The sequence below is a fragment of the Telopea speciosissima genome, chromosome 9 (genome assembly GCF_018873765.1).
Source record: "Telopea speciosissima isolate NSW1024214 ecotype Mountain lineage chromosome 9, Tspe_v1, whole genome shotgun sequence".
Lineage (NCBI taxonomy): Eukaryota > Viridiplantae > Streptophyta > Magnoliopsida > Proteales > Proteaceae > Telopea > Telopea speciosissima.
In genome coordinates this window covers 14,393,594-14,409,344 of record NC_057924.1, presented here as the reverse complement: position 1 = coordinate 14,409,344, position 15,751 = coordinate 14,393,594, and the positions used below count along the sequence as shown (strand labels likewise).

Sequence of the window (15,751 nt, the reverse complement as noted above, 5' to 3'; positions counted from 1 at the left end):
AGAGAAATCTACCCGATTTGGCCCTTCTATTGAGTCTGGCATGCCGAAAAACCTTAGGAACACCAAACCTTGGTACCACACCCTCAGCACAAAATCAGATTTCCTGTACAGAGCTGACCTGTATGGTATCGATTTTGGTTTTTTTTCTTTTTTCACCGAACCCTAATTCCTCTTTTCTTCAACGTTCCCCTTAATTTCTACCTTTTACTCTCCTTCCTTCGTAATCATTACTTTGATTATCCTTTTTTTTTTCAATGTTTTCTTCTTCCACAAATTCTCTTTCTTCTCCAACTTTTTAAACTTCATTTTTTTATTCCTTGAAACTCCATAGTTGAAGCTCGACGTTTTGTTTCTCTTCGATTGAATTGCATGAAACAATTACCACGATCACAACAATCAAAACCCACGCAAAGCGACGTGAGATTTCTCACAACACTTCCTTTTTTTTTCCTTCCCTTCTTACTGCGCACACCCCTTCCTCTCTTACACGAATACACACACCATAAGAGAAATATTTGTGCACCTCTATGAAGAAAAAAAAAACTGACATGTTGTGATACCTTCTTCTACTCTCCTTGCACATCGCCCTTTCCTTAGACTTCCATGCACACCTTGTAACGATCTGCTGAACCTTGCTCTGATACCACTTGTTGGGGACTAATGCACAACCACGAGGAATAACCCAAGTAAACAATCACACACAACGCAAGGAATTGAATGTGGTTCGGCAAGATTGCCTACATCCACATGAGAGAATCAGAGATTTTCCACTAAACCTTAAAAACTCTCTACACCACTCTCCACCTAACAAAATGCTCCCCTTTGCTTGTGACTATGGTTTTCCATAGAGGGACAATATATAGGGAACCCAAAAAACCTAATCCCCACACAATTACAATTCTACCCCCGTCCATGTATGGACCCAAAACCCATCCCAATTACAAATACAGACCCGATTATAATTATGTGGGACCCGTAGAATACAAGACACACTCAACCCCAGCAATGCTCTTCAACATGGTATCCAAGTATGGCTCCCTTTGGTGACTGTCAAATTGACAGACCCTAGTTCGTTAGTAAATTCTGCCCAGCTGATCTCTGTCAAATATACAACAAAAGAACAGGATGATGCATGCATATATCTAGTGCTTCAATTGATTTCCATGCATGTCCAATTATCCATGCTATATATTTCTCAAATATGGCTTACTGATACTTCTAACAATATTGTTTTCAAGCCACACTAGACCAAGATGATGTAGACAAGCACTACACAGCTAATACAGCTGCAGGCCTAAGGAGAACCAGGCCCATACCTAGGCCCAAGTTCAACAATTGGACCTTTGGTTCAGGCCAGACCAAGCCCATGGTCTGGGTTTTAGCTGGTTCACTAAAAAACAGAATCTAGTTGTGACTTCTTCTCTCAGTCTATCACAATTTCTCTCCTCTCTCTCCCTTTGTTTCTTCTTCCTCTTCTTCATTTCTTTGGCCCTTTTTTTTGGTGTGGTTTGCAACAATCTATGCTGCCATATCTATTCTATGGAACTCTAAATGATGATTAGATGAAAATAAACTAGGGTTTCTTCCATATATGTTATTTGTTTCCCCCTTGTATGGATCACCATAAAAGATGAATTTACATGGAAGTTATCAAGAAAATGAATAAGATTGCCTGTAGCAGTGATTCCTTGGGGTTATCTATCTACCAGTATTGACTTCTCCCAAGTTTATTTCTGTTTACCTCTCCTGGTGATACCCTGTTTGTGAGATTTTTTGGCAGAATCAAGATTGGCCAGTACTAAGAATCTGTCCATCAAATCTTCCCGACTTTTTAGGACATTACGGGTCATTCTTGTAAGGCTCTTCGACCCAATTTTGAGGCTGATCCAAGCCTCTGTTCTACTGAAGCTTAATACTATTCTGTTAATTGGCGAGACCCTGTTTTTGGGGTTTTCTGGCACAATCGATATTTGCCAGTACAAAGGATGCTATCAGATCTCCTTGAATTTTTAATGCATTGAACGCCCATCTGGAAAGGGCCTTCAACCTAAGTTTGAGGCTAATCCAAGCCTCTGATTCTCTGCAACATGGTATCAGCTACAAGCCCTAATATGTAAGCATTGACTCCTTCAATATCAGCGATGTTGCTGCTGTTAACAAGCCAAAGAGGTGCTCCCATCGATCCATTGCCAAGAACAGAGATTGAAGGCTTCCCCCATACCTGTGGCTCTGCCCTGTTGGAGTTCTACTGTGGCAAGCCACAGATCATCTCAACTCTTGATCCGGCCGACAGTTTTACTTGATGTTTTGAGTGCAAAACTCCCCATTGGGACTTTCCCTCGATACCACTTTCAGCCACATCATCTATGATTAGTACAAACAAATACAGGCTCAAAGTTGATCTTTCATGTAATCCAATTGTTATTAGGAATTCACTACCCTGCTTTCATAAAATTCTTTAACTACGTCAACATATTTACTCAAAACATTTTTCTTCCCCGCCCAATTAACTCTTTGTGGACTCTATCATAAGCTTTTTCCATGTCTATAAAGACCATGTGGAGATCTTTCTTACATTCTTTAAATCTTTCCATTAGTCTCCTAAGCAAATAAATAGCTTCCATCATTTATCTTCTTAACATAAAACCAAATTGGTTGTCCTAAATATTAGTGATGCAGATTTATCACCAAATAAGGCTTCTTTTATTAAGAATAAGTCTAGGGTTTGATTATATATATGTTGGGCCTTTGATCCCATGGATTTTCTATGTAATAGGTCACTTTTATGGGCAAAAAATATGGGTACATGAGTTGCATACGGGATTAGCCCTATACTCAATTTATTCTCATGTTTTTAATGTTTTAAATTGAACAGGTCCAAAGCTGGTTTGAACTAGTGGTTCAATTTAAGTGATTTTATTAGTCTTTCTTTTAGTTGTTTAGTTGGGCTGGATTAGAACTCTATTTTGAGTCTATTTCAGTTTCTTAATCAATTTAAGTTACCTAATAGGTCAAGGATTGGTTTAAGTCTTTCCTTTTTAGTGTAGGAGTCCATTTATGAGTCTTTTATATAAAGTTGTAAGGGGGGCAAACATTGAACACGAATTTGATTAATGAAAAAGCTTTTATTTGTTGCCATAGCTGCTGCTCTGCTCTGTTGAGTGTTGCCTTGTGAGTTATATCAAGGTGAAGGGACTGGTGGATCTCCAGTTGACTCCTAGCGTCTGGTAGTACCAGGAGGATCTGTTATAAGGGATTGGTGGATCTCCAATCGACTCCTTGCATCCGTTAAGATCGGGAGGCTCTCTTTTCATCTTCAAGCTGCTGCCATTGAAGATCTACTCATCAAGTAAAAGTATTTTACAGATTTCTACAATCAACCTTCTTCTCCTAATCCCCTAAACCCACCCCCATCGATCCCCATTATTAATACTCAATCCTTACTACCTTCCTCATCCACCATTAATACCATAGATCCATTAGAACCCTAAACCCTGCAACTATTCTTCTTCCCTTTTAGAAGGTCACATACAAGGTGATTTTCGCGAGAATTCTTCCCAGTCTAATCTAACCGTTAGAACCTGCTAAAATTTTGATCGAATCTTCCTCAAACCCTAAGTGAGACTTGATTCGAATTTCAGCACCATCCACCCAGTCGATTGTCTGAAATTACACTTTTACCCCTCTCTCCTACTTCTACTTGGAAACCTCCACAACTCCAGATCTAACCATCTGATTTAGCTGTAAATTTCAGCATGTATTCCCCTCCACCCTACCCACACTCGACCTAAATATTCAGCCCATTCAACCGCCTGATTTCCTATTATTATAACCCTAGATTCCCTCATCTTCCCCCTTTCAAAACCCTAATCCTAGTTGCTGCCCAAATCCATCTAACCTGCCTCTACCCATCCAAAACTCATAAAACTTAGTTCATTAGACTCCCCTACACCTGCCCAACTTTACCATATAAGAAACACTATGAAACCCGCAAAATTTGAACTTTTGGAACCTGTGTGATTTGAGGTTCTGGTTCAATATTGCCCATGCTAGCCTCTAAGTTGTGGGCTGTCTCAATTAAAAAATTCAGACCAATCTCATGACTCATCTATAAAGGCATTTTGAATAACCAACTACCTTGGCCTTAAATGAGTTTGAGTTGTCTAGTGGATGACAACACATAAGCTTGGCATGCTGGATTGATGGCCTGCAGAGCCTCTCTCTATCTCAGGGCGAATGCCATGTAAGGATCCCATCTTGTTAGTATATATATTGTACATTTACTTAAAATAAATTATAGGGGCAGAATAGTCATTTCCTCTTGTGGGACCCACATTTCCAATGCGGAATCCAACTGCCCATAGTCTACCCCAACCACGTTCCCGCTTACGTCATATGACATCACCTATATGACTTAGTTATAACTAATTAGCTAAATATTTCTATTTAAAATCAGATTTTAGAAACACATTCCCAAAACTAATTTTTACCCAACTAAACCAAACATGCCTCAACAGAGGTTTCCTATATAAGAGTTACTTAGTTTTACATTTCATTTCCTACCAAAGCTAAGACCAAATCGATTTCAGCTTGAGCTCTAGAGAGAAAGAAGAGAAAAGAGAGGGAATGAGAAGGGAAGAAGCCTAGGGTTTATGGTCTTGGTCTATTTGAAAGCTTGGACCTTGGAGATTATACTTGGAGCTTGGGATTGAGCCTATCATCATCAACTCCACCCTAATTTCAGATAGGTTACACAATTCAAGTTCTGTTTTACCCTAATTTCTCTCCTTCTCCTTCAATTGTTGTTGAGCTTTCAACTCAATTCTGTCCCAATATAGAATCTAGACAATTAATGAATTAATCAACCAATTGAACATGCAATTAGATGGATATAACCCAATTAGTGTTCCCTTCCTTTCCCCCCTACCCAATTTTAGGTTTTAGGGCTGTGCATGTCAAGATCCAGCCCTAATATGCAAAAGCCCCAATTCTGTTTGGGTAGCCGGATGGAGTTGCAAGCTTCATGGCGGACGTCCGGCCCTCTGGCAGTTTGCATCCGGCTGCCCCTTTCGATGTGTTTGTTAGACTGACTCCTTAGGGTTTGACCTAGATTACTACTCTAACTAATATGTGATGTTTTGATGTCTAATTAGGGCTGTTTTACTCCCTTTTTTGTGAGGATTACTTGTACTTTTGGGTTTCTAATTGGCTAAGATTATCAACTATTTCAGGTAAGGGAAATTGAACATAATTTGGTGTGTTTGTGGGCTTAATTATGATTTTGTTAAGTATGCCATGCCATGCATCATCAATACAACTCAGATCATGTAGTTTGTTAGCTTTTACTTCTTTGCATTAGATGCATGTGAATTAAGATGCATTTGCATACTGCATTGCACTTGATACTGTACTTGGAACTGTATGATTTATGATGGTGTTAATGGTCAGCTTATTATTACTCTTATTGATACATATGTCATCATGTTTAGACTACATATGGTTAGGATTGACATAGCCCAGTACTACGTCCCTTACCAACAGGGGAGAGGTGTTGGATAACCCGTGGTAGGTCCGAAGGGATGATTCCGGAATGCCATTAACTGTCCCATTACCGAAGAACATTATACGTGTGGGAACAAACAGTAGGGTTAGTCACTGGGAATCCGTTAGCGTCAGATGTATGATGCCTGAGCTGTCGGGTCTCCACCGTAGTAGAATGGTTTCGCTCGGGTGACCGACGTCTGGTTATGTGTTTCCGGGACCGAGGCTAGCATTCTATTACAGTAGTACTTATACCCATAGTTCAAAATCTCGCGAAATTTTGGTGATATTTCTCCAAATTTCGTATATCTCGAGCTGTCCGAGATACGATACCAATCCGAAATGGAAAAATACCATATTTCGACGATATCTCGTGAGATATCGACGAAATATCGTGGACTCACGATATATCGCGAGATATTGAAAAAGTCACGTGCAATATTTCAAATATTTCGGTCATCTCGTTTCAAAAATTTCGGTAATTTCGGTAATCTCTTTTTGAAAATTTCGGAAATCTCGGTCATTTTAGCATTTTATACCCACAGAAAAATACCATATTTTGGCCGAAATTTCGGTATCTCGGAAATTTCGGTCAAACCGAAACACCGAAACGAAACGAGATTTGGTACCATGCTTATACCTCATGAGACCTAGTATCCATGTTAGGAGCATGTTTATTTTAGGACATTCATCATGGACTATCTGTATGTGCTTGCATGTTTTTTCTTACTGGGCTCAGTGGAGCTCACCCTCGTGGATATCCTTATTTTCAGATGATACTACTGTTGCTGTTGCTGGTGTTTCTGTGGGAGTTTCTTCTGCTCAGGACACTCCTTCAGCTCATGGAGTTGATACTCCTCTTTTGGTGGAGCACAATGTCTCGTGCTCGTGTGATGACTGCGCTTTCTCTTGAACTGCCTGACAGACCCGGCTATCTCCTCCCTTTTTGTTATAAACACTTTTATATATAGAGTCTATTGTAGATATGTCTTTTGGTTTTGAGTTACTATATGAGATTGTCTTTGTAACTCAACTTCACTCATATAAATACAACTGCTTTATTACCTAGACTTCTTTATTACTGTCTTTATCTCTATATTTAAATTGCTTCCGTTGCATTTTAATTCTGTATTGTGAGAATGATTGTAAATAAGGTACTACACTTGCGATCCTGGTGGATTGATTGGATGTCAGAGACATCCAGTCACACTTGGCCCTTATAAACTGGGCCGGGGTGTGACAAACACTCTCATTGACCTAACCCTAACCCTAAAGTTTGACCTAAAACCTCAATTCTGCCCCCATCGAACCAGCAGCTTACAGATCCTGGTTGATTGGCTCCTAGTAGGTCTCCTACCTATCTAGGACTACACTAATTAGCTTCTTGTCTCAGACGGGTTTCAATTGCTCTCACATATTTTCATAGTATGGCTCATAGGTTTTCTCTCTATAGTAATTACAGCTCTGAATATCACCTTTATTTTTATACATCGGTAGTACAATGTTTCTCCTCCATTCATTTGGCATTTCTCTTGCGCTCATAATATTTATTAAACACTTTGTTAGCCAAGCTATTCCAAAAAAAAATCCATTAATTCCTAAGATCTTTCACAACTTCTATTGAGATACCATCTGGACATACAACTTACCTATTTTCAATCTTGTCTAATTTTAAATATTTTCCAATGTCATTGCAAACCATCTTTTTAATTGGGTAGGTCAAATTAAAATACATGTGTCTCTATGTATGGATATATATGTATATAAAAACATGTACATATGCATATATAAAATAGATCAAAAAGAGAGAGAACCAATCCTTGAACTAGTAACCAAAATATGTAAACTGCTATGATCCAAACTATTTCCACAAGAAACTGTTCATTCTTTTTCTTCATTTTTCTTTTCTATTTAATAGGAAAATATAAAATGCCAAATGCATAAGAAAGTTATACTAGATAACAGACACCACAGAAAAGAGAAAACAAAAAAAGCAAAAAGAAACCAAATAAGGAAATAGAGAATATGCCAAGCATAGACACCCAACACTTAGAACCTAGCAAACAAATTTGTTTTCTCTCTTTTTTTTCTTTTTCCTTTTCAGAGACATGCACACATGGGGGGGGGGTTAAGTAATAAATGTACTAACTTATGCATCAAGAAGCTTTCCAATATAATGATAATAAGTGCCTAGTGCACTTGGTAGAATGTGGAGCATTAATGCACATCCTACCAGGAGGTCTTGGGTTCAAGCCTCTCCTGGTTTTCACCTTCCCTCTCCCCCCCCCCCCCCCACCTTAGAATAGGATAGAGTAGGTACCAATCAAAAAAATAAATACATATAATGAGAAATTGCACCTTTACATTAGTGTGCCCCGTGAAGGTTTGGAGAGGATTGTCAAGCACTCGAGATGTGATAGTTGATAAATCCCAAAGCTTCAGTGTGTTATCCGTGGATGCAGAAACAAGAGTTGTCGAATCTACAAATTTCACATAGCTCACAGTCTTACTATGACCAAGTAATGTGTACAGAGGTACTCTTATGCTACGAAGGTCATAGCAATAGATCTTATGATCTGCTGAACCTATTGCAAGCAAACGTGCAGAATCAGGAGGAAACTGAACACAGCAGACATTGGCCTTTGCTTTAATAGTGCTGACACTACCTCTCTGCAGTAGAAACCCATGTAAGGGAAGCAACTCATTATACATCCAGATTAAAAAAAATTGTGGTAAAAAAAACAGATTACTGCAGTACGTTTAGTTTCAAAGCTGACGTCCACCAAGTGGACAAAAAATAGAATTGCCTGATTGATATTCCATAGTTTAACAGCACCATCATCACTTCCACTAGCCAACTTTGTTGGATCTGCTAAAGAAAAGTCTACAGACCATACACGTTTCTCATGCTCCCTCATTTCCATAAATACTTGCCCTCTTGTAGCATCCCAAACCTGACCAAATTACAAGAAAGTAACTGGGTTACTACACAAAACAGACAAAGCAAAAAAATGATACGAATAAAGGCTTGATCTACCTGCACGATTCCTTCAAAATCACTTGAAGCAATCTGGCTTTTGATATAACTATTCCAACATATACTGCTAAGTTTTGATCTGCTAGCCATCTCAATAACGGGATAGTGAATGTCACGGTCTTCATTTAGAATCATGTCACATTCAAAAATTTTAATTTTCCTATTTACACCAGCTGTAGCAAAAAATTCTCCATCACGATCAAAACTCAATGAGCACACAAGGTTGGAAGAATTTAGCAGATCCCCATGCTTCAGGTCTGCCCTCACTTTTAACTTGCTGAATGATAGATACTTGCACAAACCATCAAGGAAGGGATTTATCCATCCATTTTTTCTACCTTCACCAAAACCCTCCTTAGAGGCCGCATTATCAACAGAACTTCCTTCAGTTACCACAATCGAACCCCTGCCACTACTACTGATTGGTAAGCATGTAGTAGGTGGTTTCCTAGTTGGTTTCATAAGCCTGCATCTTGTTGAAAAATAAGCAGCCTCCAGTTTTTTAAAGTTCTTCATCAATCGAGAACTTTTGGACAGAATACTTTCAAGGTTTTCGGGCTTCTGAACCTCACATTGGTTCTCATTAAGTTCCTCTTCATCAGAAACCCGAAGTCCTGGTCTGAAACGTTTCCTGGACCCCAAGCCAGTAGATCCCTCATCTCTGGCAAGATTCAATGATGGGGGATCCACCTTTTCCAATGCTAAATTATCATCCATGTTTGGTTCCAGGTAAAAGTCCCCTTTTTTCTTTAGGATGCTTTGCTGTTTCAGAACTTCTTCAATGTCAGAAGATAGACAATCAATGGTATGGCGCAATTTATCAGAAGCTTCTTGTTTCCTCTGTTGCATCTGCAACAGAAATTCCAATAGCAACTCCTGCTCTTTTATTTCCTCTCTTAGATTTATAGCTGCCTGACGTTCTTCCAAATTATCCCTTGGCTCATTGAGGAAGTCACTTTGTAACACGTCACTGATAGGATTGCAACAGACGATAGAGTTAGCATCCAATACAACTCCATTGACTACAATAGAAAAAATATGCATAAAATATGCCAGATACCGTTTTGTTAACCATTCCCAGATAAAGACCCAAAGACATTGTGTATGAAAAGGGCAGGAGATGGTCAGACATACATCGATGGAAAGGGAGGAAATGGTTGCTCCATATGCCATCCAAAAGTAATAAAGAATATATGGAGTCAGGATAGGCTAAGAACCAACCAACTTCGAATACTACTATTTTGACCAAGCAAGAAACAAGAATCCCTCTTGTAACAAATTAAGCATGATAAAAGGGGGATAAAAACATGATTTAGTTCTAATACCCTAAAGCATTAAATTGATGTAATTAATCACTCCAACAGCAATTACAGAATGTCAGCTTAGGTACGCCAATAATTTAATTATGACCATTAGCCTCTTTAATGCAAGGCAGTTTATACGCTTCCTGATCTTAATGACAAGCTTCATCCACCAATGACGATCTAGTTCTAAGCCTATATAATAAAATACAACAACAATGAGGTAAATAAACAAGACAGAAAACACAAATATAGTATGATTAATGTGGTTTGCTAGTATGCTAACGTAAACTTGGTGAGATGGGTGATTTTCAAAAAGAACATAAATCACAAGAAACTTATGTCTCTTATCCCACTCATCTATGTCTCTAAACTGAATCAAATTCCAATAGGTTCAACAGAAAATCTGTCAAGTTTTAATAATCTTATTTTTTCTTGGCAAGTTTCAGATCCCTCAGTGGGAAGGGGGTGTTTCAACAAAAATGCTTAGATAAACACAACATAGTTTTTTTTTCAGTGTCTGTTGGTGAATAAGGAAGGAAGGAGTAAAATGCCAGCTTCTTACCGATATCTTTATTTTTTTTTTTGTTAAACAAATACTTGTGGATACTTTTTCCACTGCACAGATGGAAGTGGAGAGGATTAGCAATAGAGTGGCTCGCTGAGCAGCAGCACAGCAGCTATATCCTCTTTCTAACAATGCCCAGACGGCATTTATTTCAGGATTGGTCCCAGATCATTTCTTCAAACACCACAGGGAATCAGCTTAAGTCTCCACCCATGATAGAATTTATCAAATTAAAATTTTGATTGGTGTTCTTTGGGAAAACTGGGTCTATAAGGTGTCATGGATGTGCTCAGAGAACATTCTCGGGAAGACGGTCCAGAGCTGATCTATGACCACCCTTCTGTATAAAAGCTCAAGTGGTGTCATTCAGTGAGCCGAAAATACCGAAATCTAGTTCAATAGCAACCTACTGCTCTCGAAGGCAACAATTTTACTTTATTTAGTGAATGCTCAGCTAAATGCAGTGTACCTACCAGAAAGTACATTCATCATTTAGGATGTTGTTCTATATTACCCAAGCAAACTCCCAAGTCCCAACATCAATTTTGAAAGAAAGAAAATATTAACTACAGCTTAGTGCACATGCTAGTAATTTTCAATATCATGGCTCTCTTTTAAAAACTAGGTATCATCAAACAATATCCATTTTTCTGATTGCATGTGGATATTGCTATTCAAATTGAAAGGCAGTAAGGGTCTTAAGCTGTCACTAAGAAGTGATGGAAACCGTTCATTACATTATGCAAGAAAAGAGGTTGAGGTACAAACAAGACGAACAGATGCATATAATGTATGTTACACCCACCTCATTTTTGGTCTAGTACTTGGCTGAGGGTGCAGCAACCAAAGACAAAATGAAGCTTCTTTTGGCCACTTCAACAGCAACTGAGGGGGCAGGACACGATGTCTGAGATTTGACATTATACTGAGCTTTTCTTCCATGGAGCTAAACGGACAGAATAACTGCTCATAAATAAAGCAGCTACATTGGTTCAAAATTAGACCAAGGACAATGACAACCTAACACCTTCCAACTCTATTAAGTATTCATCAATGACTAGTTATGGCGGATACAAACCTCAAAAAGGAGAACCCCCAATCGATAAATATCTGAAGAAAAAGAACTTGAAGCTCCAGCAACTTCTTCTGGACTAGTGTACCAGTTGGCCTCCATGAGTAATATCTGCTTTAGTGGGAATGTTTTCTTATTTTCTTCAGCATCTTCGACTTTCCTGCTATCCTCTATCTTATTTTCCTCTCTCTCTTCAATAGATGATAGACGGGGTCTGCCAGACCGCAAACAACTGGTCTCCGATGCCCTATGGGAAGCACCAGAGCGAGATATCTCAATCAGGGAATCTTCAACACCAACCCCACTTCTCCCACAAGGCAAGTCCTGGGCTGATGGTGAGGAGCAGCTCTGTCCCCTTACTGTTTGGTTGTTTACGGCATCACCATATGAATCAGAACCTGAACTCGAACATGAAGCAGACTCAATGAAGGAAACGCTGTTAAATGAGGACATGACGAAGCAGGATGGTCGCACATTATGAACAACGACGCCTTGCACATGTGCCAGGTTCACAGTTTCCACAATCTGCCTGAACATGTGCAAGCACTCCGAGAGATCAACAGATCGGTCTGGTTTATCCAACCACTGCCTCAAGCTAACATCATCCCGTTCTACTGCGTGAGCAACAGCTCCCACGGTCTCCGCATCCCCACAGACCCCAGTAGAGCCGACCTGGTTGTCGAGGTGATCAGAGTGGGGCAGAAAAACCCGATCTATATCTTTCTCCCACGGCGTGCACCTCGCAGAACTGGCATTATTCGAGGCATCACCTGAGACGCCAACCCTGTCGGCGTGAACCAACCCAAGGCTACCGCTGGATACCACAACAGCATTCAATTCCCTAGAACTCTCAGACTTCTGCCAACGAGACTCCGATGAACCCTCCATCATTATCCATCTACGGCAGCACCAAGGCCTGAGGAAACGCCATTAACGAACAGAATAATGCTCCGACTTCCAACGCAAATTCTCACTTCAACAATCATTTTGAACAGAAAAACCCATACTCCAACCTTGAATCACTCCAAGTAGAAGAAAAGCACACCAGACCACCCAACTCGGTTCCTGAATTCAAAGATAATCATCTCCTGTGCACAATGATATACACAAAAAAATGAGTTAACAACATGAATTTCTGAGTAGAAACCAACTAAAAGCGTCTACCTACCAACAAGAACTCACTTCCAGAAAAGGCAATCATTCCAGCATTAGCCAAAAATGTATATTCTGACTGTAAGAACTATGAATGACCCAGTTGAATCACACACGGCCAGTTTAAGAATTTAGATATAGAATTAGAGTGCCAGAGAAAGAAAGAGAGAAAAGAAGGAGGAGGTGAAATGAGAATGTGAGAGAGGTACCCTGAGAAGAGGATCTGCTGTTACTAGTTCTCACAGCTTCTCCAACATGAAAACAGAACCACACAATCCGAACTTCGATTGCATTCGGCTTTTCCAGATAGAGCTTCTTAACCTCACAACTACAACTGAACTTTTCCCTTTTTTTTTTTCTTTTTTCCTTCATTCTTTCCCACTCATGAAAAACACACAAATCTCATCGAGTAGTAGAAACGCCAGACCTTCTCTGTAATAAATGGAATAATAATTTTAAAAATAATATAAGGTAACCCAGAAAGTACAAATTTTCAGAATCCCTAATTACTGTTTGGGTCGTTCTTGTTTACTTTATTGTTTCTTTTACAAAGTGTAAGGTCCTCACCTAGTCGGCTAGTCACCTTTTTTATCTTCTCCCTACTGCTTCCCGCTTTATTCCAGGTGACGTACGTGGCACAACCACGTCCTCTAACACTTGTGTGGACTAGGTTTTTGCGAATCAAAACGGGTCGAGACACAGAAATAATAACCAGTGATGTAAACGGTCTCTCTCTATTCAAATGATGGGACTCCTTAGTCCTCATTTTCCCTCTTTTTTTTCCTTTTACCACCAAAAACTATTCAAATTCTGGTAAAAATAACAAAGATGAACCAGATTCAATGCTTCATTCCGCGAACTTCGGCATTGGAGAAGAAGATGAAAGAAAACCTGATCAGGCGAAGATCACTAAACTTTATTTCAGATCTTTCTTCGATCAGAAATCCAAGAAACTAAATCAGATTCGAACTGGTTCACAATATAACTTCAAAAGATTTTAAAAACAAAAACACAAACGAATGACAAATTCGACCTGCAACACCGAGATTTCTTCTTGAAAGGGATCGTCAGATCTTCCAGATCTTCCGGATCAAGTCTAGTGAGCGCGTTATGATCAAACGAAGAAGAAAACAAGTAAAGAGAAAAATCCAAATTCCTTCGCCTCTTGCGCTCGTGTAAAGGTTTGGGAAGAAAAGGGTAAAATCGTATTTGACAGTTGGCAGAGCTGAGTCAGAGTATAGCTGTCCTGCTAGTGGCACTGCTACGTTGCAGCTTTTCCAGGCGAAACGAAGTAGGTGAGCTGTTAACGTTACAGTAAACGGCTCTGGTTCGGTCCAGAGCTGAATTTAAACTTTTTATTAGAAGGAAATAGGGCTTCAAAGGTTCCATGCAGGGATTTTACCCTAATAAGAACACTATCTTTTTCCTTCTTCTCAAACACGTGGCATGTGATTATCAAGCCTATACACGTGGCAGATTGGAAATACAGGTGTATAAAGTGATATCAATCTGACGGTTCCAACATCGGTACCCATAAAGTGATATCAATCGGACGGTTCATACATAAGTACCTAAAGTGATATCAATCTGACGGCTCAGACATCGGTACTCATATGGTGATATCAATCTGACGGTTCAGACATCAGTACCTAAAGTGATATCAATCTGACGGCTCAGACATCGGTACCCAAAAACTGCACAATCCAAAATCAAAACCGGATTATTTAACGGGTTTGAAGGTCTCTTAACCCAACTCCGAACCACCCATTAAGCCATCTAATAATCTTGGTGTTGGCTTCTAAGTTGACATATTATGACTAATTATGAATTAAGCACTTCTAATGGTTTGGGATTCAAAAGGTCTTCTCCCACCAACTAAAGTTAAGGAGTTGTTAAATTAGGGTTCCGTAACCAAATCGTTTGCAATCTTTAGTTTTTTTGTTTGGGTAAGAAGAGACTCATATATTATTGCGGGAAAAACGCATGGTGTTAGAAGTACAAATCTCCAACAACCAAGGAGTGGATAAAGGCCATGAAGTCCTACCCGCTACGGACTTAGCCCTCCGGGCCAGGGAGTCAGCCACGCTGTTAATCTCCCTGGGAATAAAAGAAAAAGAGCAAGTTCTAATGTAACTCATTAGGACCTTTTTCCCCTGAGGTTTGCTGACCGATACGGTTGTGCGGTTTCTCTCATGGGGGGGCTGAAATGACCATTCCACCCCCTGACCCAACACACTGCCCGGGTGGGGTCCACCCCCTTTTGTTAGAGGCACAAAAGTTTGATTTCCTTAATAATAGAGGCAATCTCAAAGGGCAGGGACGAGTCCGAGTTGATGAGCCGGATCACCTCTTGATTATCCGATTCAACCTGAAGCCATTCAACATCTTCTGAAATGGAAAGGAGCAAACCATTACGGATGGCTAGAGCTTCACCTTGTAGAATTGAGGCAAATTGAAGAGGTTCTGATACTGCCACGATGATCGAGCCTTTATCATTCCTGATCACATAACCAAGACTGCTATGATCCTTAGAGAAGGCAACGTCTGAGTTTAATTTGAAACCATTTAGAGGGGGAGGCTGCCAATAAGTAGGAGGTTCATGTTGCTGTCCAGAAGTGGGTCGTGGAGTAGTGTATGCTGGCTTTTGAATAGCTGCTTTGTACTCCTGGAACTGGCTTCAGAAATTCTACTAAACTCAAGAGGGGACCCTTCCACTCCATTGAAAACTAAAGCATTACGAGCTTTCCACAGGTTCCAACACACGTAAGCAACCAAACCTACTATATCTTGACCTTGCTTCTTTTCCACTCTAGTCCAATCGATCCAAGATTGAATAACCGAGATTAATTGAGGATTATCAGGAGGAGGAGAGAAACAGAGCATTGATCCAAACCAGGTTGCCCGAGCAAAGGCACAGTCAAGGAGTAAATGATCTACAGTTTCCTCAAGGTGATCACATCTGGGGCAAGCTGTACTTACTAAGATGTTCTTACGAGCCAGCTCTATTCCTGATGCAATATCTCCAGCACATGATCGCCATAAAAAATTCTTGATTTTTGGGGGAGTAGAGCATCTGCAAA

General features: G+C 39.8%; 1 protein-coding gene and 1 long non-coding RNA gene across 7 annotated transcripts in view; one reads left to right on the top strand and one right to left on the bottom strand.

Annotated features, from left to right (window-relative positions):
• The window catches only part of LOC122639750 (protein SPA1-RELATED 3-like), a 46,419-nt gene that overhangs the window by 21,480 nt on the left and 9,188 nt on the right, over positions 1 to 15,751 (bottom strand). Inside the window, exons 1-7 of one of the 6 annotated variants that reach the window (XM_043832687.1) lie at positions 12,881 to 13,049; positions 11,526 to 12,607; positions 11,253 to 11,410; positions 8,579 to 9,548; positions 8,349 to 8,495; positions 7,881 to 8,211; positions 7,613 to 7,712 (exon numbers count right to left, since the gene is read on the bottom strand). In XM_043832687.1, coding sequence (XP_043688622.1) covers positions 7,642 to 7,712; positions 7,881 to 8,211; positions 8,349 to 8,495; positions 8,579 to 9,548; positions 11,253 to 11,410; positions 11,526 to 12,410 — 2,562 coding nt within the window. In that variant the 5' untranslated portion in view covers positions 12,411 to 12,607; positions 12,881 to 13,049 and the 3' untranslated portion in view covers positions 7,613 to 7,641. Of the gene's footprint in view, positions 1 to 7,612; positions 7,713 to 7,880; positions 8,212 to 8,299; positions 8,496 to 8,578; positions 9,549 to 11,252; positions 11,411 to 11,525; positions 12,803 to 12,880; positions 13,050 to 15,751 lie in introns of those variants that run through there. The other 5 variants (XM_043832685.1, XM_043832688.1, XM_043832690.1 and 2 more) reach the window with 5 other exon arrangements.
• Positions 883 to 15,011, top strand: LOC122639751. The gene is made up of 3 exons (XR_006329566.1): positions 883 to 966; positions 4,154 to 4,158; positions 15,002 to 15,011. It is a non-coding gene; the product is annotated as an uncharacterized LOC122639751 (long non-coding RNA).